This window comes from Mauremys mutica, chromosome 11, assembly GCF_020497125.1.
Source record: "Mauremys mutica isolate MM-2020 ecotype Southern chromosome 11, ASM2049712v1, whole genome shotgun sequence".
In the NCBI taxonomy this organism is placed as follows: domain Eukaryota; kingdom Metazoa; phylum Chordata; order Testudines; family Geoemydidae; genus Mauremys; species Mauremys mutica.
The window spans coordinates 73900173-73927126 of NC_059082.1; the positions used below are offsets into that span (position 1 = coordinate 73900173).

General features: G+C 43.0%; 2 protein-coding genes across 2 annotated transcripts in view; one reads left to right on the forward strand and one right to left on the reverse strand.

The window, feature by feature from the left end:
* Window positions 1-26954, reverse strand: part of C11H7orf50 (chromosome 11 C7orf50 homolog) — a 194947-nt gene that overhangs the window by 130802 nt on the left and 37191 nt on the right. The window lies entirely within an intron of this gene.
* On the forward strand, window positions 918-25940 carry LOC123343764. Its single transcript, XM_044979114.1, has 2 exons — window positions 918-1121; window positions 23251-25940. Exon 2 carries the CDS (start codon window positions 23299-23301, stop codon window positions 24310-24312), a length of 1014 nt encoding a protein of 337 aa, XP_044835049.1. The 5' UTR covers window positions 918-1121; window positions 23251-23298; the 3' UTR covers window positions 24313-25940.

Here is a 26954-nt window from a genome sequence, read left to right on the forward strand (position 1 = left end):
GCAGATTTTCAAAAGACTACCACAATAAATGTTTTTCCCTTGGATGTACCGATCTGAAGGAAGATACTATGACTAACAAATTCGAAGCAGTGAACTTGTATATGCTGGAATAAGCCAATCCTATTTTTTCCCATTTATAATTGAAGTTTTTAACACACTATGAAATGCTGTCAAGTATCAGAGGGGTAGCCGTGTTAGTCTGGTTCTGTAGAAGCAGCAAAGAATCCTGTGGCACCTTATAGACTAACAGACGTTTTGCAGCATGAGCTTTCGTGGGTGAATACCCACTTCTTCGGATGCATCCGAAGAAGTGGGTATTCACCCACGAAAGCTCATGCTGCAAAACGTCTGTTAGTCTATAAGGTGCCACAGGATTCTTTGCTGCTTCTATGAAATGCTGAACACTGATGCTGAGTCAGACACAAAACACATTAAGGACTCAAAATCCTGCCCTCCCAACACATGGTGGCCATTACACTGGATCTTGGGGAATAATTTAACGCATGTGCACACTATCTGGCCTTCCAAAAAACCAGCATCTTATGAATCAGGAAGCAGGAAAGGACCTTAAATGTTAATTTTAAGCAAGGTGATTTTTGTTTGTTGCATTTTTTTTTTGCATTTTTTCCTTTGATTTTTTCATTGTGTTTTATTATTTAAACCACTACACTTCTACAAATTTAATTGCAAAGGTTGGCTAATACAAGTAGGATTATTTCATGAACAGAAAACCATCCAAAAACTGAATTAGAAGCCACTGGATGGCCTCACATACTCAGAAATGCTTGGGGCAAACAGTACTGGAATATCTCACTGCGTAGGACAATCTGAACTTTAAAGTCACATGATGAAGCCACTGGTTTTCTAAACATGCAACGTATACAGTTTGAATAACTTAAAACCGAGTTCCTGTTTCCCCTGCAGAACTGTAGGTTTTTGTAGTCTGTGACTGTCTGATTTTTAGCTTGATACACAGCAACTAAAGAAGTGACTTTGTTTACGCAGGATACAGAGTATGTATTTTAAAAGAGTTATTTCCTCCTAACAGTAATTATATTTCATCTCACTATTCACTGCAAAAGCCTCAGCCAGTTGCATCTGTGGAACATTTCTTTGCAGGGGTAAGTGTTTTACCTTGCTTTAAATATGTAATGTTTTAATTACCACTGAAGGATCAAACTATAAAGTTTTAATTTAAATATTTTATTTTTCCTTCCATCTGCATCATTTTGGACCATAAAAAGTACAATAAAATAGCACCCATTTGGGAAATATTTTCATAAAACTAATGTTTAATTATAAAATTGAATTTTAGACAAACAGATTTAGAGACTAAGAGAGCATCCAGACCACTTTCTTAATGGTTGGGAATTATGTACTTAAAATTGCGTGATAACAGGAAACGTTTTAAACAACATAACAGGAAACACGTCAACGGTACTGATTAAAGTCTATGCAGATAGTGCTGCTTCATTTACATTCCAGAGAAGTAAAAGTGTAAAGTTTCAGTTAGACAGAAACTGATGAACTTTTTAAAACTGAGCTTCTTGAACATTCAAGAATAATTTCAAACCTGAAAGATTTGTGTGGAAGTTTCAATTATTCCTACTACTCAGAAAATTGTCAGGTGAGAGAAAAATTTCAGTAGGGAATTTTAGTGTTTTGCCATCTTACTGTACAGCAGCTGCAGCCTCTTATATACATTCTGTCCCCAATTTTTAACATGGCAGAATCTAGAAGTAGTAGGAAGGCTGATCAGGGTATACTTTATTTAGAAAACCTAATCTGCATTTCTCTCAAGAGTTAAAACTGCACATGCCCATCATGGGCTGAGAGCTGGTAGCCACAGAAATCTTATGCACAAAGATTTCTGGTTGGATGAAAGGAAATTTTTCTGGTGGTTGGAAAAAGAAGGCAGGACAGACTCTCCTCCTAATTTTTTTTTTATACAAAAATAGACTGGTTGCTAAGGAAATCATCCCCAAATTTAGAGATGCCCCTTTGAAGGTTTTAAATAAATGCCAGTTTCCATTAAGCCAAGTTTCCAAGTCTTGGGTGCTTAAGCAACCAAACACAAGAGAAAACTGGGTTTAGAGTCCAGGCTCTCTCTCAATGTTTTCTTTTCACTTCTTGCAGTCCTGCATTGCCTCTCGTGTATTACTGTACATTGAATTGCTCTGCTCCAGCTGTTGGCAGTGAAGGATAATTTATTAGCTGTCTGCCTGGGCTTCAGAGAACAGGAGTCTGACACGTACACCTTCACTGCCAGCACACAAAGCATAACAGATCAGCAATGTAGTGCCAGGAAAAAAAACAGAACGGGAAGGGAGAGACAATATGAATCAGAGGAACAGTGGACAGAAGAGCAACAGGAGAATGGCAACTATAATGAAATGGAGAAGAACAAAGGCAAGGAGGGAGATAATCTAAAGAGGTGTAGGAAAGAAATAAGCAAGACAATATCAAAAAGTTAATACAAACAGAACATATTGAGGATGTTTTTATGGTTGAGGCACAGGACTTAAATTATGTGAGATATGGAATTAATTTCAGGCTCTGCCACAGCCTCCATGTCATGTCTGGTATCTCACTTCCCTAGATGCAAAATGGGGATAATGTTACCTACGTAACTTACAGGAGAATCGCGAGGAAAAATTAAATACTGTTTGTCCGACACTTAGTGTCTAGATTGATAAGTTTCGCAGTAAACCAATAAAGAAAGGACATACAACATAATCAGGCAGAGCATAAACTATGCAACTATATGACAGTACACCGCATGCCATTGTAGTAACGCAAGGATTAGCAGCAAATTTATGGAACACCAGAATTTATCAGAGAGTGGTTGAAAGGGAATGTTAAGTCCTTCATTTTTTCCCATATTGGAAGCTCTAAGGCAGGCCTGCACAACTCGTAAAGCAGCGAGGGCCATATTACTCCAAAGAAAACAGCTGAGGGCCGACCCCCCCGCACTGCCAAGCCCCCCCCCCAGCGCCGCCCAGCCCCCCGAAATACTCCCTCCCCAACACTGCCCGCCCCGCGGAAACAAATCCTCCTTCCCCAGCGCTGCCCCACCGAAAAAGTGGTATTGAACCTTGGTAATATGTTATAGTTGGCCCCTAAGGTAGTATAATTAAGGTAAAAGAAAAATGTCTTTTTGCTAGAAGTAGAATAAGATCTTCCCCCCACTTACAAATGAATCCATTTGTAATCAATTGCCCTGTTGAATGAATGACATGTGAATGAGGAAGGCGTGGAAGGCAGGCACCTCCAGACAGCTGCAAACCTTGGAGAGGGGATGGGAGCCAGACCAGATCAGTAGAACAGGTCAGCAACTGACTCCTCGCTCACCTCCTCAGCCCCCCGGCTCGCCTACTCAGCCCCTGCCACTGCCCGCCCACCTGCTCGCCTACTCAGCCTCCCCTGCCCGCCCCGCCACTGCCCGCCCACTCACCTCCCCAGCCCCCCCCCAGCTCGCCTCCTCACCCCCCACCACTGCCCGCCCGCCCACTCGCCTCTTCAGCCCCCCTCCCCCCCGCACAGTGATCCCACCTACTCACCCCCTGCGGGCCGCACAGTGAGCCCACGCGGGCTGCATGTTGTGCAGGCCTGCTCTAAGGGTATGTCTACACAGCAGCTGGGAGGTTGCTTCCCAGCACAGGTAGAAAGCTAGCATGCTAAAAAGCATGGCTACGGTGGCACAGGCGATGGCTCGGGCTAGCCAGCCGAGTACATACAGGGTCAGGTGGGTTTGTACTTGGGTGGCTAACCCAAGCTGCTGCCCATTCTCCGGCAGCCACACTGCTATTTTCAGCATAGCATGCAACTGTCCTCCCACATTGAGAAGCACCCAAACAGTGGTTGGATAGACATACTAGTGTTTTGAGTAAATTTACAGCCTGCTTGACTGCCTGGATTTTTTTGAGCGGAAGGGGTGTGAAATAAATGCCTTCAAGCATTCTGCTGCCTCCCCCCATAGCCACACATCTATTTACTTTAAATGCAATAACCACCAAATCGGAGGCAAACAAAGATTTATAAAAATCTGCAAGGATTTTAATCTTATTTTAGCAGAGCTTATGTGGAACTCCTCAAACCCAGCTGATAATATTATTAGGGCATACAATCTATCAACATGGATTCATAAGAACATAAGACTGTCCATACTGGGACACAACAATTCACTCAAGGAATTTAATAGGTACAGGTTTAAAACAAACCTAAGGAATTACTTCACACAACGCACATTCAGCTTGTGTAACTCATTGCCAGGGGATGTTGTGAAGGCCAAGAGTAAAACTGGACTAGATGGACCCCCTGGTTCTTTTGTTATATGAAGGGGTAAATAACACTTCCATATTCACTTTCTCCACACCATTAATATTTTGTAGACCTCTATCATATCCCCCCTTAGCCATCACTTTTACAAGATGAACAGTCCAACTCTTTTTAATCTCTCTTCTTATGCAAACTGTTCCATAATCACTTTTGTTGCCCAATTCTAATTTTTTTTTACATAGAGCAATCAAAACAGCATGCAATATTCAAATGTGATCGCCCTATGAATTTATATAGTGGAATTATGATATTTTCTGTCTTATCTATCCCTTTCCTAATGGTTCCTAACATTCTGTTAGCTTTTTTGACTGCCACTGCACATCGAGCAGATGTTTTCACAGAACTGTCCACTATGACTCCAAGATCTCTTTGTTGAGTAGTAACAGTTAATTTAGACACCATCATTTTGTATCTATAATAGCAATGATGATGTCCAATGTGCATTACTCTGCATTTATCAACATTGCATTTCATCTGCCATTTTGTTGCCGAAGTTTTGTGAGATCTCTTCGTAACTCTTTGCAGTCAGCTTTGGACTTAATTATCCTGACTAATTTTGTATCATATGCTATTTTAGGGATATGAGATAGTCTAGTATGAGAGGCACCGACACCTGCAAAGGAGGTGTGTTGCACTGAGCGCACCAGCAGGAGAAGCGCTTTCATTTGGGCAGATATGTGGCTCAAGAGGAGGGTTTCCTACTACCTAGCAGAACCTGCTACACTGAGTGTGATCAGAGTAGCTCTGACTGAGTTAGCCATGCAGCATCCATGCTGTGAGATGGAGGGGTTGCAAGTCGGGGTGACAGAGGCGGCCGTGGTCCTGTGAGATAAGGTCCAGCCAGAGCAGGAGTGGAGTCGGAGCGTCTACTGATAGTTCCAGCAGCGTGGTGTACCAGTGTTGCCTGGGCCACACAGAATCAGACGTGTTCTGTCCCTGCGGATCTTGAGCAGGACCTTGTGGACTAGTGGGAATAGAGGGAAGGCATAGAACAGCTGGTCCTTCCACCGGATCAGGAAAGCATCTGACAGCGAACCTGAGGATCTCCCCTGCAGAGAACAAAACATTTGGCATTTCCGATTGTCGCATGAGGCAAACAGGTTGACCTGAGGAAACTTCCACCTCAGGAAGATAGAGTGGATCACGTCTGGATGAATCGACCACTCGTGAGACTGGAAGGACCTGCTGAGGTGATCTGCCAGTGTGTTCTGGACCCCTGCGAGAAAGGACATCACCAGATGGATAGAGTGGGCTATACAGAACTCCCACAAGCAAATGGCTTCCCGACAGAGGGGGAATGACCGGGCTTCCCCTTGCTTGTTGATGTTGAACATGGCCGTGGTGGTGTCTGTGAGGAGCACCACGCAATGACCATGTAGACGCTCCCAGAATGCCTGACAAGCCAGGCGCACTGCCACCAGTTCTCACACATTGATGTGAAGAGATAACTTGGCTGTGGTCCATAGACCCTGTGTCCAGAGGTCCCCCAGGTGGGCGCCCCATCCTAGGGACGAAGCATCTGTGACCAGGGACAAGGATGGTTAAGGGGTGTGAAATGAGACCCCCTTTGCCTACTGTCCCGAGAACTGACCACCATGGGAGAGAAGTTAGGACCACTTCTGGGACGGTGACGACCATAGTCAGGCTGCCCCAACCTGGACAATACACTGCAGAGATCCAGGCCTGAAGTGGGCGGAGCTGCAGTCTGGCATGTCTGGTCATGAACGTGCAAGAGCCCATGTGCCCCAGAAGGCTCAGGAACGTTTTCACCATTGAGGTTGGGAAGCTTTGAAGGCTGCGGATGAGGTTCGCCAATGACTGGATGCGGCCCTCCGGAAGCAGTGCTTGGGCCAGTCTGGAATCTAAGACTGCTCCGACGAACTCTATTCTCTGGGTTGGCTCCAGAGTCGACTTTTCGACATTGAGCAGGAGGCCCAGCTGACAAAACATGGCTGTGGTAACATGAAGGTGGGACTGCACTTGTTCCCTGGTGTGACCCCGAATAAGTTGTCGAGATACGGATATACTTGGATCCGCAGCCACCGAAGGGAGATTGCCACAACCGCCATACTTTTGGTGAATGCTATGGGGGCCATGGAGAGGCTGAAAGGAAGGACCGTGAACTGATAGTGCTTGCAGTTAACCACAAAGCGAAGGAAACGTCTGTGCGCAGGATGAATCGCTATGTGGAAGTACACGTCCTTCATGTCAAGGGCGGCGTACCAATCTCCAGGATCCAGGGAGGAAATAATGGTCCCCAGTGATACCATACAGAACTTCAACTTTACCATGAACTTGTTGAGTCCGCGCAGGTCCAGGATGAGATTCTAGCCTAAAGTTTGATTCATTTAAGATTTTTACTATATTTGATTCCCTGCAGTAAAAAAATTTCTGACCAAATGGCCTGAAAACTTTGCATAACAGACTACCGTAAAAAGATGTGGGCACCAGGATTATCTCCCTGCAGGTTAAAGAATCACATACATCCAACAAAGAAGCCTTGTTTGAACCTCAGGATCACAGTTTACTAGTATACTAGCCCACTCTGACAGTGAATTCACAAAGCAGCATTGGTTTCAGTCTTTAAAAATTCTGCATCCTAGAAGTAATAACTATTAGCAAATTATATATAGAGGCTAAGCCAATTGTCCAACATCACACAGTGAATCAGCTGTAGAGATGGCAATAGACCCCAATAGTCTGGACCCGTTCTATAAACACTAGAGACCATGCTCCTCCACTGAAACACCCGATCCTGTGAGGTGTTGCTTAGCACCTCTTGTAAGGTGTTACGGATCCTCAACTCTCTTTGAAATCAGTTGGCATTATGGAGGCTCAACACCTGCCAAGCTCTGTGCACCTTGTAGGATAGAACTGAAGTAGGAAAAATAGATTTTGGAATAGTGTCTGTCAGAGAAAGAAGCATGGCACTAAATGTTAGTTTGTCCCCTCCAACCATATAAAAGAGTGTGGATAGTGAGTCCTTTGGACTGAACCTACATTTATAGAGAGATCTTTCCCACCTTAGTCTGAATTCACAGCTGACAGCATATGTTCTCCTTTTTCAAAAACACACCTGAAGAGATAGCAAATGAAAAGACAAGACCGATGTTTGTATGTTTTTTAAACTACTAGCAGGAAAGAACCTCCCAGAAGCAATTTACAAGACAAACTGACACCTAAAGTACTCATTTTTAATCTTGCTAATATTCCAGTTTAAAAATACTCAAGGATACACCACAAGCCTCTAACTACACAAAAATAGCATCTTGTGTTTATATTTTTATTCTCCTGGGGTGGACCACGCGTTCATGAGTTCAAGCAGGCACTGTGGGCTTACTGATTAAGGAAAGGAAAGTTGTAAACAGCTTGTTGTTTTGGTAAGATCTCACTAATGTGGGGAGTTTCCCTGGAATTTTTTTTAGTATGGTGCATTGTTAGGATTAAAACAGAAAACAATTAGACCTAATCTACACAGGAAAGTTTTACCAGTTACTAATAATTTATCTATATGGGTATAATTATAGCAGAGTAACAAATCTGTGCCCCCATCCCAAATCCAGACACCCGTAACTCTAGTGTGTGTGCCTTGCTACAGTTTAGCTTAAACGCCTTACAAAGTGACAAACTAAACTGAAAAAAAAACACTTGTACACTGGAATAGAAGCACTCACATGAGGAGTGATACTAGTTTAAATGCACACCAGTTTAAATTTACATCTTAGGTTACCAAAGGGGGAGGAAGGGAGGAAGAGGAAAAGGAAAAAAAAATGTAGACAAGGCCTCAGTTGTAATTTTAATTTGTTTCTGGCATCTATCTTGATAAGTGTGAAAAAATTAAGCCTGTACAGGTTGATAATATCTCCTTTAAAATGTCACTGTGCACAAAAGCAGCAGGATAAGTCTACTTAGTCAGTAATCAAGAGGATGCAATTTATTAATGCAATAAGTTGTTACTTCTGCAGTTTGCTGCTCTATGTCTAATCTTCCTTGTCTCATAGTCTCCTTAGTTTTATGCTTTGGATATTCAAAAGGGGAGTTAGATGCAAGTATGATTTCCTTTGCTATAGTCAAAAGATGGAGCTAACATCAGTACCAAGACCAGATCCTGGTCAAGTTCAAATATACATCAGCATTATCATTGGTTTTTCAATAGTCTGATGCAGGCCGATATTACTTATAGTGAAATTTAAAGCTACCTTCTTGTTTTCATAAGCAAAGATACTACCATAAAAGTAACCTGCTAAAAAGATTGAGATTCCATGTAAGGGAACTGCTGGACATGGTTACTTGAGAGGTTACTTGGCCAGCAGTCTGAAAGGAGTTCAGAAAACAGTAATGGAAACATTTACAGAGCCAGAACTAACTACAAATGCTCAATGTCAAAAAGTTGACCGGTCCAGATGAAAATATCACAGGAGGCTGAGGTAAAAAAGCTCTTTAACCATAGAAAGAACATCTCACATTTATCTCAGCCTCTCAATATCATTGTGTAGGATGATTCCTTAAACAAGTGACCACTCTCCTCCACGTGCCCAGCTTCCCTTCATTACCTCACAGTCTAGCCTCTTTGGTCATGTCTAAACTACAAACTTTGTCGACACAAGTTGACTTAAAGCCGCCATAGTCAGTATATTGCTCATGTGCATGTATACTTGGTTCCTTGTATTGGCACTGCACATACTCACCAGGAATGCTAGTGTCGATAGAGTGGGGTGCACTATGGGTAGGTATTCTACTGTGCAGCTTGCCATCTTCCAGCACACTGTCTTTTGGCAACTTTTGGCAATGCATGGTGGGGCAGAAATGAGTCACCCAACGGTGACTGTGAGCAAGAAGTCAGGTTCCCAGCATGCAACTTACTTCATCCGATAATGCCATCCATATCCCATAATTTTCCTGACTTTTTTTAAAATCCCCAAAAGCTGTGTGGCACTTCTCACTGTCCATCATCTCTGACAGGAGCATGGAGCCCACCCAGCTCTGCACTACTGTCATGAGCATTGAAAACACAGGATGAATAAGCCTCTGATATTTGCAGAGCCGTAGGAAGAACCACAGGAAGGGAGGACATGATAACTTTGTAGAGGACAGATTGCTCTCTGACCTAGGCAAAAGCAATTCAAGGCTGTTGGTGGCCTTCATAGAGCAGCTGCAGATGGTGGAATGCCACTTCTGGGTTCAAGAAACAAGTACTGACTGGCAGGATCACATTGTAATGTAGGTTTGGGATGATGAGCAGTAGCTGCAGAACTTCGGAATGCGAAAGGCCAAATGACCAGATCTGTCTGCCAAGCCTCCAACACAGGCAAACCAGAGCGAAACCTGCGCTAACAGTTGAGAAGAGACTGGTGATCGCACTTGGAAGCTGGCAGAGCAGGATTGCTACTGGTCAGTGGGAAATCATTTTGGAGTTCGAAAATCCACATTAGGGGCCACTGTCATGCAAGCATGCAGGATAAATTAATCGTCTCCTGCTATGCAGGACTGTGACTCTAGGAAATGTGCAAGAAATAGCGGATGGGAACCTCATTGCTGCAAATCCAAACAGTGGTGGGGCAACAGATGGCATGTATATCCCTGTTTTGACACCAGCCCACCTTGCCACAGAGTACATCAACAGAAAGGGCTACTTTTCTATGGTTGTGCAAGCATTGATGGATCACCAGGGCATGTGTCACAGACATCAGTGTTGGCTAGTCAGGAAAAATGCATGACACTGGCATCTATTACTCCTTGGGGAATTCTGCGCCAAAAAATTAAAAATTCTGCATATTTTATTTGTCAAAATAATGCAATATAAATCATGAAAGTCTCAATTATTTGGGTAATTTATTTAAACTACAATACAGGAAACAAACAACTATTCAGCATTTCCTAAATACATGAAAGTTAAGTTACAAATACACCGCTACCTCGATATAACGCCACCCGATATAACACGAATTTGGATATAACACGGTAAAGCAGTGCTCCGGGGGGGGGGGGGGGGGCTGCGCACTTCAGTGGATCAAAGCCAGTTCAATATAACATGGTTTCGCCTATAACGCGGTAAAATTTTTTGGCTCCTAAGGACAGCATTATATTGAGGTAGAGGTGTACTTGGTAACCAATACTCTGCACTCCAGTTATAATCCTGGGTTATCATTTAAATTACATTACAGAACACCAAACAGCAAACTAAAGTAGAATGTCATTTTAAATTGCTCAGACTTTCACACAAGAAAGTCTTAAATTTTTGCTAATCGTCTTGCATTTCAGTATAAATCCAGTATTTTCATTTAAATTACAGTACAGAAAAAGAGCCTTCAAGTTTTTCTCACTTAGTGATTTCCTTCTGGCAGAAAGGATCAAATTGTACAGTGAAAGACTTTTCTCCATCTGCAGAGTTTGAGACAGCATTTATGCCATTCAAGGCCAATTTGACGACATCTGAAATTCTCTTTTTCAATGAAAGCCAAAACACTTGGAGGTCTACAAAAATAGGTTTATTTTGAATAGCCTCAAGCACAATCTTTTCCCGGTGCAGTTTTAGCTCCTGTTCAGGCACCTCAGAAAAACCAGATATTGGTTGAAAATACTCAGTGTTCTGGCAGGATATTAAACACGAGTATCAAATAACCTACAAGCCTTCAGAAAATTCATATCTGGTTGCTTAAATGACAAATATTTGTCAACCTTTTCCATGGGCTGTGCCTCCCCAAACAGCCTGGCGCGGCCTCGCCCACGCTCTGCCCCTAGACCCTTCCTGCTGCTGTTCCCTTCTGTGGCCGAGAGGCTAGGGCAGGGAGGCTGGGGGCCGTGGTGCGCACAAGACCCCGCCGTGCTTGTCCTCCAGGGGCTGGGCCCTTGCTGTGCTCCAGTGGTGGTGCCCGCCCAGGGCTAGGAACTTGCTGAGCTCCAGCCTCGCCGCCTGCTCAGCACTGGGGTTGGGGGCACATGTGGGTGGTGCGCTCCGGACTCCAGCGGGGTAGGGAGGACAGAAGAGACGGAGCCTCGGGAAGAGGGGGAGAGGCCAGGGGCTAGCCTCCCCCCAAGGGCATGTTCACCCATCGCCCATGAGTTTTTCAGAAGCTTCATGAATGCCTCTTTAAAGAGATCAAGGCAGGGCAAGTCTTTCAACAGGAGATAAGTTTTCTGCCTCCCTAAATTTGAAAAACTCTGAGGTGGTTTCTGAAGGGAACTCTAGATATGAACTGAAATACATCTGCAGTTCTTCGAAAGTCAAATGCTTTAGCAGTGCAAGGCTTCCTGCTCTCAAATGCCAGATTTAAACAGAGAATTTTTTCAGATTTCTATACTAGAAAAGTGATCTGTACTTTCAACAGTGAATACTTAGTTGAGGCACTTAGCATTTTCTAAATAGTTTTCCCAGAAACTGTAGCACTCTTCATTAAAGAACCCTGCAGAACTGAAAGTTCTTAGAGTGATACTGAACAGCATGGAACCAGCTGTTCCAGCATGTTCCACCTGGGCTAGGAGTCATGGATACTTTGGCATCTGGAGACTCCTCTTGTAGTTTCTGGTTCATGAAATGAAGGTACCTCGCTTTCCCACTACCAGAGTTATAGAACATGTTTTTGAAGCACCTTACAAATGTATCAACCAGCTGAAAAGGCTTTCTAAATGATTCACCAGTTAACAATATGTGCCAAACAGGTGACATGCACGGAATTTGGAAACCGTGTAGAAAACAGAATTAAATGCCTTTTTCATGTAACTAACGTTGTCAGTATCAATTACTACAATATTTTCATAATCAATCAGGTACTCAATTACTGTTTTGACTACAGCCTGTGAAATAGTTGAATGATTAATAGCATCTAAAAACACTGGATCCACCAAAAAGTTAACATGCTCACTGCAATCAGGTTCTAATTAACTGATCTTGCCTCATCATCACAACATGCATCAAAGATAACAGTGATTTTCTTGTCTTTAAGCTTCAGTTTTAAGTTTTCCTTTTCTTTGACATACACATCAGGTAAGTATGTCTCAGTCAGTTGTGTCCTACCAGGAATGGCACCACCATTCCGGACCTGCTGTCAAAAAATTCTCTTACAAGGGGGTGATCAGTCTTTGACAAGGGGATGTTGGTATCTGCTAGTGTCTTCACCCATGCTGTACAAATCTGAAAGTAAACATTAGATAAATCTTGAGTGAGCACAAATGTTTACTATCCACATAACATCTTTCATCTTATATAAATACATGTATTCATATTATATTTAGTTCTGAATTTCTAGATTTTAATTTGGATTTATAGTAAATGATCATGATTACATACATACATACACACAATAATATTTAGTTATTTGGTTTATGCCTCTGTATCCAACAAGACTCGCAATCAATCACAAAAATGCATGATTAAATTACAATTAACTGTAAAACATCATATGAAAGTGCAAAAGTTACATAGTGTAGAACGTATCATCATCATCATCAACAGAAAACTGACCGTAGTCATCACTTAAAAAGAAAAAAGTTTAAAAAACAGAGCTATCTATTCAAGATCTCAGAGCAAGCAAAGAGACCCTATTGCTATAGCTCTTCTAAGCTAATCTTATTTTTCTGTATTATAACATTTTCTTATATTTCCACTCACCTCCACACATTCCTTCTCCGCCTGTGTTTTGTTTCTCAGTGTACTTGTAATGATTTTCTGATGTTTGTTTCTGCCTTCCTCTTGAGCTGCACCTTCCTTCAGTTTGTGGTTTTTTGATGCAAAATGATCCACAATTACAGACCATCAGTCATGATTGAGAACAACATTACAGGATGTGTAAAATAATTTGTTCCATCCACATGCAGTTTTGTAGGAAATTCTCAAGCACGAGAAGCTGATGTAGCTGTTTTTGATGCATGATGTGAAGACCATTCACATTGCGCAAAAGAGCAAATATCCCTTTGCCCTTTAGTAACTACATCTGGACACGGCTGGCTTACTTTGGGAAGTGCTTGGTTCTGACTGTCCTGACATTTTATTGACTGCTTGATAAATGTTTTATTTGCTTTAAAAGTCTTTTTTTTTAAATGGGTAATTAAAATAGATCCTGAGATGTAATCTAACCCCACTATACCACTGTGGCACAGGACAAAAGCGAGAAAGCACATAGATTTTCCTATCTGAGGATTCCCTTATTGTCATTTACAATAAGGCTTGTTTACACCACTCTGGCAATGTAAAGGAGCCTTAAAACTTTTACATGCGTTTTGTGCTCCTTGGGGAATTGACTAAGAATGGGAACAATGCACTAACAATAGGAACATTAAGGAGTCTGGTGGCACCTTAAAGACTAACAGATTTATTTGGGTATAAGCTTTCGTGGGTAAAAAAACCTCACTTCTTCAGATGCAACATTAACAATAAGAACATTAACAACTATGCAGGCAGGCTGCTACATTTTCTGCTCTGCCTGAGATGACAGAGCCTGCATCATGTCTACTTCCAAACAATCCAAAGCCTGCCACATTAGCCAGTTGAGAGGGAGTCTTTCTTGCTCGTATGCATGCACACCCACCTCACCCCTGGCAGCGACTGACATCTCCCCATGTATGCATGCCCCCTCCCCCCACCGCACTGATTTACATCTCTGCCAGCTACTCCGGGTGCTTGAACAGACGTACCCAGGCTGCTGAGGAAGGAGCTTGTGTCCCCTGCAGATTTCATTGCTTCCTCATTTTTCTGCAAGGAAGCAAAGAAATCTGCGTGGGACATGAATTCTGCGTGCATACAGTAGTAAAGAATTCCCTCAGGAGTAATGTTTAAGAACATAGAACTGTTCAGAAAGCTGCAAGGAGGAACATTCTTTCCTGATCAGCAGATTACCATTGGGAATTTTGAAATGCCAACAGTGATCCTGGGGAACCCAGACCATCCCTTGCTCCCCAGACTCATGAAGCTGTACAACAGCCACCTCAACAGGACCAAGGAAAGATTTAACTACCAGCTCAGCAAGTGCAGAATGACAGTTGAATATGATTTTATTAGACTGAACGGACGCTGGCGGTGTTTACTCACAAGATTAGATCTTAGTGAGAAAAATATCCCAATGATTATAACTGCCTGCTGTGTCCTGCATAACATCTGTGAGGAAAAGGGAGAAAAGCTACCACTGGGGTGGAGGGCAGAGGTGGAGCAGCTGTCTGCTAGGTTTAACACAAGTGCTATTAGAAGAGCTCAGTGCAGAGCTATGCAGCTGAGGGAGGTCTTGAAAGAGCAATTTAACAGTTAGCCACAGTAATGTGGTCTGGTAGAATGGGCATGGGGAGGGGGGCTGAGGGATTGCCGCCTGTGGGGGGATGCGGGATCAGGGTGCAGCTGGTTGGGGCTCAGTGGGGTGGAGGTCTGGGTGTTGGGGACTCCCGATGCGGGGGGGGGAGGTTGCAGGTGCATGGGGGGTTCCCCTGTCCGCCCAACCCTTGTGCATCTGGAACCCCCTGCACCCACCCCCTCGACCTGGAACATCCTCCCCCCCGAGCCTCCCCCTCCCCCCCCCGTGGTGCAGAGCTTCCTGCAGCCAGGGGAAGTTTCTGGGGATTGATCTGACCCAACCCTGGCTGCTCCATGCAGGGAAGGGGCAGGGGGAACACCATCTCCATCCTTCCCTCCCCCCGCCCCTACCAGCTGGGACTAATGTCCCTGAGTGGCTAGGGCATCCCCAAACTCCCCCTCCCTCCCGTGATTTACCTCTCCCCTGCCCCCCAGCTGCCCAAACAGACACATCTGAGCTGCCAAGGAGGGGTGAGTGAGTACTGGTGCAGCTTCTCTTTGCTTTCCCACAGAAACCATTTTCTGCAAGGAAACAAAGGAAATCTGCGGGGGTAGGAGGAGGGAATTTTTCTGCTGCGTTGCAGTTGTGCAGAATTTCCCCAGGAGTAATGCTAAAACCATTGCAGACTCGTGTGGGAAAGTGTCCTACTGTGGGGGAAGAAATAAGACTGCCAGCTCTAGAAAACTTTGGGAGAGGATTGCAAAGTACCTCCACAAAAGTTTCTAAGGAGGATTCAAGGGACATCCCTGTGCACATAAACAAAGTGCTCTGCATGCCCCTCCCCAACTAACTCTAAAGCAGAAAGAAAAGCAGATAACCCTACTTCTGTCTGTTGTGTCTTCTAGTATGAGTAAATTAATGAAAAGTCACTACATGTGTCCTGCTACACTGGGGTCGGGCACCATCTGTATATTTAAATATCGTACTGGGAAATGCATTCACACACTTACTCGAGGTTCCATCCCCTGCATCGTGCTAAGCTCCCAGGACTGACTAGACTGCAGTGGAGTCTTAAATAAATCCTCACTGGTGGCATAGCTGGACACCCCAGTCGCATGACCCCCATCCTTCTCCTCCTGTTCCTCCTCCTCCTAACTGTTCATGACAGGTGTGTCTCAGCCTCCACGCAGATGTGCACTGTGCTCCGTGGGGTGCTGGTGGGGTCTCTGCCAAGTATGGCATGCATCTCTGTTGTAAAAGCGGCGGGTCTGCAGCTCGGTACCAGATCAACAATTGGCCTTCCTGGCCTTCTGGTATGCCTGCAGCAGTTCCTTTGCTTTCACATGGCACTGCTGCTGAGCCCTGTCACAACCCGTTGCCTGCATCCCCCAGGCAATCTGCTCATAGATTTCCATGTTTTCATGACTGCTCCATAGCTGGTTTTGCTGAGCCTCTTCTTTTCACAGGCCCAAGAGGTCCAATACCTGCTGTCTACTTCAAGCAGGAGCGCAACTGGATCATATAGCTGTCATGGTCGGTTGGGCAGCTGCACACAAGGAAGAACTGATAGGTGTGCTTGCCAAGCTGCACAATCGGGAAATGGCATTTCAACAATACAAAGGATTTATAAAGTGAGAGAGGGTGGCTTCCAGTCTCAGTGACCCACAGGCAGTGGAGCTCACAATTGTAACCAGAGCAGTCAGTGTCAGGCATTGTGGGACAGTTGCTGGAGGACTGTTACGGTCAACATAGGCCATGTAATGTCTATACTCACAATGCATCAACTACAGTACGTTGACCATGGCTCATTGCCACCCAGGGAGATGGTGCTACTGCGTAGCTGTAATGGGGCATTTACATCGGCAGCAGACAAATTAGAGCATAGACACATGCACAACTAGGTTGACGCAAGGTGACTTGCATCGACCTAACTTTGTAGTGTGGACCAGGTCTTTCATTCATATTCCTAAAGTGCTACCATACCAGGATAGCAGTGTTTACAGAAAAATATCATCCTATTTGAAGGCCCAAAATTTGACCTACTTTGACTCCTTCCTTCACGCATGGGTTTTCATCAGTATGTTCAAGGGGAGAAGGATTGGGGGAACTAGTATTTTGTGGCTACTGGGGAGGTTCCCTGGCAGAAAGAAAGGGAATGAAAGCAGCAAGGGAGAGACAGGGGCAAAGGCAGCAAGTCAGGCAGGCCCTGTGCTGCAGCAGGCTGACTGGGATGCAGTTAACAACTGAGAGAAGTTGTACCTGACTGAAGGTCAACATAAGAAAGTAGTTGCAGACCCAAGGGAGTAGCACTGCACCATCTGATTTTGTAAGGAACAATTTCTGGATTTTCTCTTAGTTTTTTGTTTGGTTTTGTTTTTTAAAATGCTTTACAGTCTCCCATGAGGAACTACAAGAAGTCACTGTTAACGCATGAACTTAGTTCTTCTGCTGCACAGGAAATGGAAGTTAAACTTTGTTACCAAAATTGTGCTGACAATCCAAGACTGTCTGTCTGTTTCTTTTGAGCAGGGAATAGTATTGAAATTCACATGAACCCTGAACTTGTCATCTCCACCACTCAAAATAAAGTTTGAAAGATCTAATTTGAGGACACCCAGCCTGCTGTTTTAAAATAAATGCTATCAGATTGTCCAAAATTTGGAAGGGAAGAATGTATAGCTCTGGATACACCTAGGGAGCAGATCTATTGAGGAAGAAGTTGCCATTTATAGACAGAACCATACAAGTGTCATCTAGTCCAGTCCTTTGCACTCACGCAGAGCCGTAACTGGGTATTTTTGCGCGAGGCAAGAATATAAAATTGCGCCCTCCCCCAGGGCTGGCTCTTCGGTGGTGGGTCCCTCAGTCCCTTTCAGAGGGAAGGGCCTGCCACCGAATTGCTGCCAAAGAATGAATGAAGCGGCAGCGGTAGAGCTGCCACCGAAGCACTGCCGATCGCGGCCTTTTTTTTTTTCCCCTCTCCACCGCTTTCTACGCCCCAAACAATGAATGAAGTGGCGGCGGTAGAGCCTGTGATTTTGAGGGCTCTAACTCATGGTTTTTGACTGCTTGGGCTGGTAATGTTGCTTCCAAGATGGTCTTTGATTCCAGTCCAGTTCCAATCCAGAGAGGGACTCACAGGTTAAGAGAGGAGGGAGGTGCTGGATATCAGCAGTGGCCACTAGGGATCAGCTTGTGTCCTGAGAATGCTGGGAGTTCAGGTTTTCAGGGCAGGATTACTCTCCTTCTGGTGAATGAGGCAGAGATGTGCTGACCACGGAACCCTAACTTCCTTCTGACCATGAGTGTTCTGGCCCCTGCCTTATCTGAAGAGAGCCCAGAGGGGTCCCACAGGTGAAGGTAGCCACGGGATTGCTCAGGCAAGGCAAGCCCTAGGCCCCTTTCTGCACCAGCTGCTGCACAGCCCTGACCCTGGGGGTGAGGAGATTCACTTCCCATTCGGGCCCAAGTTCCCCCTTTCATCTGGAGTTCAGCCAAGCAGTGACTCCACCTTTCTCCACCCCTCCCCTCCCCTCCGGCTAGGATACCAGAGCTCTTATTCTGAAATGATCTCACTGAAACCTGAAGCCACATTTCCCAAAAACAGACCTCCCTCACTTCCCCACCCCCATGACATCCCTCCTGCTTTCCCTTCCCATACTGATTGGGACCCCCCCACACACATCCCCACAGACTGCCCCAGCCATCAGAAATTCTCCCCCTTTTATTGTCCCCTCCCCTCACTGCAGACAGATCTGGGGCTCCCCTCACTGTGGAATTCTCCGCCGCTTTCTGCGCCCCGAAGAATGAAGCGCCAATCACGACCTCCCCCCGCACCACCGCTTTCTGCGCCCCTCGGCTTTGTGCGCACGAGGCAAGTGCCTCACTCACCTCACCCTTATTACGGCAGTGCACTCAAGGCAGGACTATATAGTAACTATACCATTCCTGGCAGGTGTTTGTTTAAGATGTTCTTAACCTCCAGTGATGAAGATTCCACAACCTGCCTAGGCAATCCGTTCCAGTGCTTAACTACCCTGACAGTTAGGAAGTTTTTCCTAATGTCCAACCTAAGCCTCCCTTGCTGCAGTTTAAGCCCATTGCTTCTTGTCCTATCCTCAGAGGTTAAGGAGGACAATTTATCCTCCTTGTAACAACCTTTTATGTACTTGAAAACTGTTAACATGTCCACCCCTCAGTCTTCTCTTCTCCAGACTAAATAAACCAATTTTCTTTTATTTTTCCTCATAGGTCGTGTTTTCTAGACCTTTAATCATTTTCGTTGCTCTCCACTGGATTTTCTCCAGTTTATCCACATTCTTCCTGAAATGCAGTGCCCAGAACTGGACCCAATACTCCAGTTGTGGCCTAATCAGTGCAGAGTAGAGTGGAAGAATTACTCCTTGTGTCTTACTTACAACACTTCTGCTAATACATCTCTGCTAAAACATGCGTTTGCTTTTTTTTCCCCCCTTTTCCTTCCACAAAAGTGTTACACTGTTGACTCATATTTAGCTTGTGATCCATTATAACTCACAGATCCGTTTCCTCAGTACTCCTTCCTACGCAGTCTTTTCCCATTTTATATGTGTGCAATTGATTGTCTCTTCCTAAGTGGAGTACTTTGCATTTATCCTTATTGAATTTCATCCGATTTATTTCCTACCATTTCTTCAGATCATTTTGAATTTTAATCCTATCCTCCAAAGCACTTGCAACCCCTCCCAGCTTGGTGTTGTCTGCAAACTTTATAAGTGTACTCTCTATACCATTATCTAAATCATCCACAAAGATATCAAACACAACCTGACCCAGGACTGATCCCTGGGGGACCCCACTTAATGTGCCCTTCCAGCTTGACTGTGAACCACTGATAAGTACTTTCTGGGAACAGGTTTCAGAGTGGTAGCCACGTTAGTCTGTATCAGCAAAAACAACGAGGAGTACTTGTGGCACCTTAGAGACTAACAAATTTATTTGGGCATAAGCTTTTTTATGGTTGATAGAACAACGCTTCCTCAGCTCTCATCCCCTAACTCTCCTACTCTACTTGCATTAAATTGACGACTTCACCATCATCTGGGCCCATGGGAAAGAGGCTCTTGAGGAATTCCACCAGGATTTCAACAATTTCCACCCCACCATCAACCCCAGCCTGGACCCACAAGAGATCCACATCCTGGACATTACAGTGCAAATAAGCGATGGTCACATAAAACACCACCCTATACCAGAAACCTACTGATCGCTATACTTACCTACATGCCTCCAGCTTTCATCCAGCCCTGTCGCCAGCTTTGGCCCTGGCTCCCAGACCAGCCATGGCTCTGGCCCCAGGCTTGGCTCCCTTACCCCTGTCCGCCCCCTTACCCCAACCTCGCATCCCTGCTCCTGGCCCCAGCTTCTGGCTGCAGTTCCTGGAGAGGAGGCGTAGACAGGGCTAAGGAGGAGTGTGACTTGAAAAGTTTTGAGACCATTGTTCTAGGTATTTGCAAACTGATGGCTTGATTAATTTCTATAACTGGAAAGATAATAAACTGACTGGTCTGTAATTCCCTGGGTTGTTCTTATTCTCCTTTTTATAGATTGGTACTATATTTGCCCCCATCCAGTCCTCTGGAATCTCCCGTCTTCCATGAGTTTTCAAAGATAATTGCTAATGGCTCAGATATCTCCTCAGTCAGCTCCTTGAATATTCTAGAATGTATTTCATCAGGCCCTGATGACTTGAAGACATCTAACTTGACTAAGTCTATGTCTACACTGCACTTATGTCATTAAGAAATACACCGATGAAAGTTTTAACGACAAAAAGTGCCAGTGTGGACAGCGCTTGTCGGCAGGAGATGCTCTCCCTCTGACAAAGCTACCGCCCGTCGTTGGGGTGGTTTAATTTTGTTAACAGGAGAGTTCTCTCCTGGCAACAAACAGTGGCTACGCTGTGTGCTTTACAGCGGCAAGGCTTTAGTGGCACAGCTGTGCAGTATGGACATAGCCTAAGTAATTTTTAACTTCTTTCCCTATTTTAGCCTCAGATCCTACCTCATTTTTACTAGCATTCACTAGATTAGATGTTCGATCGTTACTAACCTTTTTGGTGATAACTCAAACAAAAAAGTCATTTAGAACATTTTCTGTTATTGTCTTCCCCCCGCATTGAGTAATGGGCCTACCCTGTCCTTGGTCTTCCTCTTGCTTCTAATGTATTTATAGAATGTTTTTTGTTACCCTTTATGGCTCTAGCTAGTTTAATCTCATTTTGTGCTTTGGCCTTTCTAAGGCTTGGTCTACGCTACAGAGTTAGGTTGACATAAAGCAGCTTATGTCGACCCAACTCTGTTAGCATCTACACTACAGCCTTGCTCCCGCCAATGTAAGTGCCCTACTACATCAACATAATAACTCCACCTCCACGAGAAGCGTAAGGCTTACGTCAGTGTAGTTAGAGCAATGCAGTATCTGTATAGTGTGGCAGAGCTCTGACCTTGCCCACGTGGGTCCTGCACTTCTCTCTCTAGGGCCAGGGTTACAGTCTACTGAGCCCTTTTCATCTTAGGCCAGCAAGGAGGTTGGTGAGAGAACTCCCACAGTCTCTGTTGTCCCTGGGGGCTTATTTCAGAACAGTTTAGCCTCCTGTCCTTTTTATGTCATATGTGTGTGTGTGTATATATATATCTATTATAATCTTATGACATAAAAATGATTGATTCTTTAGTGGTATATAAACACACACACACAAATCAAAATCACATACACCTTTTGGAATAGAAATATTATTAAAACTCAGACTAATTGGGGCGTTGTTAGAAGTATAAGAAATGTGAGGAGTGGGGGAAGAAAAGAAAAAAGATGAGACACAGAATTAGAAGGATTTGCTTCATCTATAAAGAACATTAATAAAAATCTACCTCCGTAGTATACGTAAGATAAGGTTATAATTTTCTATAGGGGGCTGTCAATTAAAAAATGCCTTCATATTAAGAGTTTATGTCACCTGATCCCTTTGTGTAAAAAAGCCTTATGTACAGTTGGAGGTACATTATTCCAGTCATTAACATGGGCTCTATGGAACCTTCAGATAAGGGAAAAAACCCAGTGTGCTGTCATATCACTTTCTGATTCATTGTCTACAGACGCTGCTTGAACAGATCAGCTTTACATACAATTGAATGAAGTGAAGAAACTTCCATTAAAACTAGGACTTAATGCAAAATTAAAATGCTTGTATGCCAAGAAAGTGGAAGAAAAAAGCTCAGAAAATAGCATGCAATATTTTTAAACTTTAGATATACTAAACCATTTTTCAGTGCTCGCACCATACTTGATCAGTAGAAGTTTAAAACTTGCTAATAACAATAAAATATTTGAGTTAATTATCTACAGCAAGGAGCTGTTTCAAAATTATATATTCATCTTTTGCAACTAAATTACCTATCCAATGAGAAACAAGTCCATATTTTCCAAAGCAGCTGACTTACCAGTACAAAGTGCATAGAAACTACCTTTTTGACAGTGAATTAATCATGCTTTTAGGTGGGCTATAAAATTTATATATCCATATTTATTGCATTCAGTTTCTCTTGGTCAACTATTTTCCTACACAGTCTCCTATTTGTTTAAAAGAAAAAAAAATATTTGCATGGTAGCAGAATTATTAAAGCAACATGAGATAGACCCATTATAGTTAACAGCATGTCAGCATTATCTCTAAAAACCCCTATCTTCAGGAATTTATAACAACTGTAAAACACATGTTCCTGGCTGAAACGTGACAAATAAGAGCATAATGTATCTGTGAACATAATCTAAAATTTAAGGGAGAGAAATTAAGTTTTCCCAGTCTTTAGAGCATAACAAGATCTAGGCCTCTGTAGTATTTAAAATAATATGACCATATTATTAATGGATGAAGATCTAATACTATGAAAGGCCATTTCTTTCTGAGTAGTTCTCAAACAGTAATTCCCCTTAATTTTAAATGGCCTCCTCAGCATGGACTGCAATCATGAAAAAAGCTAATCATAACAGAAGAAATCTAAAACTTAAAAACAAAGGAAATTATACTTTTTTCCCTCCATGTTTTGTGTATCTTTGTACCTCCCAGCACACAGCCTGAGTACAACAGTCTGTGCTCCAAGGTGGTCAGCAGGGGCCAAGAGACATGGAATCTTCATCTTGACCACAGCACTGTAATGAAGCCACTTGTGACTACACCTCTAGCCTACAGGCTGCAGTTGCCTTGCATATGGTATGCATCACTTTTTGGCAAAATGGTGAGGAAGATTGGCTCCACACAGCAACAGATCCAACACCTTCTTTAGCACCCTAAAACTCCCTGCTCTAAGGCAGGCTCACTGAATCCTTCCCATCTTCTGCACAGCAGAACTGCAGTAGTTTCATATCTGCAAAGACTAACAGGGAGGAGGGAAAGTAAAGGGGACAAGAGAGCATAGATAAGAGTAGAGCAGTCAGGATTTGTCTTGCTACAAATATTAAACTACATAAGCTACCTGGAAATTACTAACATGAAAATTGGTAATGTTTATAAAATATAAAAAGGTGACTACCTTATATTGAAAAAATAGGTTTGAAGAACAAGAGTTCAGGAATTTCTGGCTATATATAATCTAAAAACATGTGAATCAGGGACCATTTAAAACTGTATTTTTAAAGATGTGTTTTACTTTCATTTTAGGTTGCGATTTCAATCTTCATAAAAGAGGAAATAGCTTTAAACAGAAGGATGATTTCTCACAACATGACATGGATAAGATATCCAAGCCATAGCTACGACCCATCTATTGGAATAGAAGACCTCATAGTTTCTCAAAATGTCATATCAAGATTTATGCACTGCTACATTGCCTTCTTTGTACCAACAGGTTTAATAGCCGGGACATTGATCCTGACCATCTTCATTAAGAACTATTTGCAGCATAGAGAATTGGAAAAATTAGACATATTTCTTTTTGATTTCACCATCAGCAATATTGTAATGATATTTTTTTCATTCACTGTCATAACTAGACCTGACTATTTAATGGCAACCCAGTTAGGCTGTGGTGCTATGTCGTTTTTTTTCAATGTGAGTTATTTCAATTCTCAGTATCTTCTGATTTTGATGCTTCTTGCTTTTTTACTCAACAGATTTCCATCAAGGACTGTTTTGATGACCAAAGCAACTCAAAGTCCAATGTTATGTGTTGGATTTGTTCTAATATGTGCCTTCTGCATATCACTGGTAGTGGTGGCATTGCTAGGCACAGATAACTACCACAAAGAAACAGACTGCCAGTTAGACCCATTATTCGCATGGCCTGAATACGAGATTGTTAAATTCAGCTTTGGGTTTGGAATTCCATTGTTTTTCCAGATACTCTGTTTTATTCTATTTTTTCTTAAAAAAGCACAACCAGGAGCTCCAACCCTGACAGAGTATCTGGCTGTGCTGACTATAACCATAACAATGTTTGTATGCCGTCTGTTTTACAACATTATGATTCTCTCCAGGACCACATTAAAGATACACAAAAGTATAGGAACTCCCAAGAATGAGCTAATGATGAATATTGCAGAGATAGTGTTGTTTAGTGAGAACTGCATTAGTTTGATATTCATACTTTGTCTTCATAAACCATGCCGGGATGGAATACTGGAAATCCTAATGAATCTCACAAAAGTTTGCAGAAAAGATACTACCAACAATCATCATGAAATACCAGTAACAGATATACATGGTGAAAATGGGTCTCACTGACTTCCCTCCCCACGCAAAGTATTTAAACATTTTCACTTGTTTTATCAAGAATTGTCCATTGGTTTTGGCCCAAGACTAGACCTGCCTTACAAATATCTGAAGAAAAATGTTGTTTGGGACCTACTGTCAAGGTTTTTAAAATGAAAGGAACTGGTTTATGTTGGAATTTCTCTAAACCAAAACAAAAAGTCTAACACATACTGATGCCAGAACAGCATGCTTTCTTGATGACTTTGATGCACAAGCACGGAAATAAACAAAAGCACAGCAAAAGCTTCTTTACCAAAGACAAAATCAGGAGGGAAAGACATTCTGTTTTCATAACTGTATTTCCATGCAACTGGAATTTAGTGTACTCGAGATGGACAATATTTCTGTATTATACAAATAATGGCTAATTCGAAGGGCCATAGCAGTAAAATATGGCCCAAGAGTGAAAAAAGTCTTGAAATTGTGATATTGGCAGAACTGGGATATATTGTACAGTATTCCATAATTTAAAAAAAATAGAGTGTTAACCTGAGAACATTCTCTCCCCTCCATCCACCCTCCCTCTTGAAGCTCATCAGGGGATTTTTTGCCTTCATTCCTCTTGTGGACATAGCAGTCTTTTGAGAGAAAGGAGGAGAGATCCAAGATTGTTTACCTATCCACGATAGCCTTTGGAAAAGTGGACAAGTTAGTGTCTCAAATACAAGGCAACTCTGGACCGAAAGGAAGACTTCAGGACCCTCAAGAGTCACAGAATTAGGACAGAGAAACAGGATGGCAAATTAAGCCCATGTATAGGAATGCAGGATTTTTTGTTGATGACTTCAGTGAACAAGCACAGAAATGCTCAGGTGCTATAACTCAGCATTAAGACTGAGGATAATTAGTGATGAGTCTTGTGGGAAGATGGATCCACTTAGCTCCATCCAGATGATAAAGGAGGTGAGAGGGTCTCTTTGAGCAAGAGGGAAATAAAAACCTAGGGTAGTGAAGGCCCTGGAGGTGAAGCCTCTAGGAAGAGGGAATCTTAGGATGAGGTTTAAAAAAATTATAAATAAAGGTAGACCCCCAAGAAAGGGAGAGTTTGGACTCTAATGCGGGTTCTGTGTACTCTGCTGAGGACAGGGTAGGGACTAACATTTGGTACAAGAGGTGGGATTCCCTAAGACTCACTGCACAAAGAGGGAAAATAGAAGAAATTCTATATGGATGGTAGAACAGCAACTACACCATCAGCCAGTTCACAAAGTCCCCTTGCAGCACCAGCACAGGCTGAAGTCCAATAACTACCAGTTTCAGAGGCAAATGAGGCTTACCTGACTGGCCAATGATGGGGCCAATTAATGCCAATGGTGTTGGTGGGTTTTATGTGGACACATGTCCACATACCTAGGACATGCCTGAGAAATGAGACTGATGTATCCAGCAAAGGCTGCCAGGCTCAATTGGGATTTACAGAAAGCACTACTGTTTCTTTGGACAGTGGATTGGTTTAGTTTTTTGATTTCTTATTCTATTTTTATACTGATTGCAATATGAAAGATGGATGATTAGTTAGAGTTTTAATGTTTTGTGCCTTTTTTCTTGAAGTTTTAAAATCTGAGATACTAAGCCCAGTTTTTTGTAACACAATTGAACAAAAATAAAGTTTTAAAAAAAATAATTTACCTATGATCCAGATGGTCTCCATTTGAGAAAAAGATTCAATTTTTTAAAACTGCTAATAAGAGAAATGCATTCGCTTGCCAATAATTCTGGAAAAAGCTAGTCCATAAAATACACACTATTAGAGGCTTTCAATACTTCCAAGAGGCATGGAAAACAGCTACCCACTCCAACTCAGATCACAATCATGGTTAGTAACTGGGGGAAATTACCAGAGACTGCCTGGGGTTGGGGAAAGAGTGGGGAGTGGATCCAAATGGAAAGGATGTCACCTAAGGGTTTTTTTTTGTTTGTTTGTTTTTTTTAAAAGAAGGTAAAAGTAGTGTGTCAGGAGAAAGATGGGGGCGGGAGAAGAAGAGAACAATCTACATCCAAAAATAAACTACTTACTCTGCTTATACATTTCAATTATATCAGAAAGATAAACATCCTACTTCATATTTTCTACAGATTTATACTTCGTTAATTTCAGCCAAGTTATAGAACACTATTACTAAGTCCATTTTTTCTGTATATGGAGATGTTACTTTTATATTTACTTCACCGTTTTAGATTCAGACTCATAGACTTTAAGGTAAGAAGGGACCATTATGATTGTCTAGTCTGACCTCCTGCACAATGCAGGCCATGGAATCTCACCCAACCACTCCTGTAATAAACCTCTAACCTATGTCTGAGCTACTGAAGTCCTCAAATCCTGGTTTAAAGACTTCAAGGTGCAGAGAATCCTCCAGCAAGTGACCCGTGCCCCACGCTGCAGAGGAAGGTGAAAAAAACCCAGGGCCTCTGCTAATCTGCCTGGAGGAAAATTCCTTCCTGACCCCAAATATGGGGATCAGCTAAACCCTGAGCATGTGGGCAAGGCTCACCAGCCAGACACCAAGGAAAGAATTCTCTGTGGTAACTCAAATCCAACCCCATCTAACATTCCATCACAGGCCATCGGGCATATTTACTGCTAATAGTCAAAGATCAATTAATTGCCA

Excerpts from the sequence above, each read along its gene's own strand:
- LOC123343764 (XM_044979114.1), top strand. The coding sequence starts at position 23,299 with ATGATTTCTCACAACATGACATGGATAAGATATCCAAGCCATAGCTAC.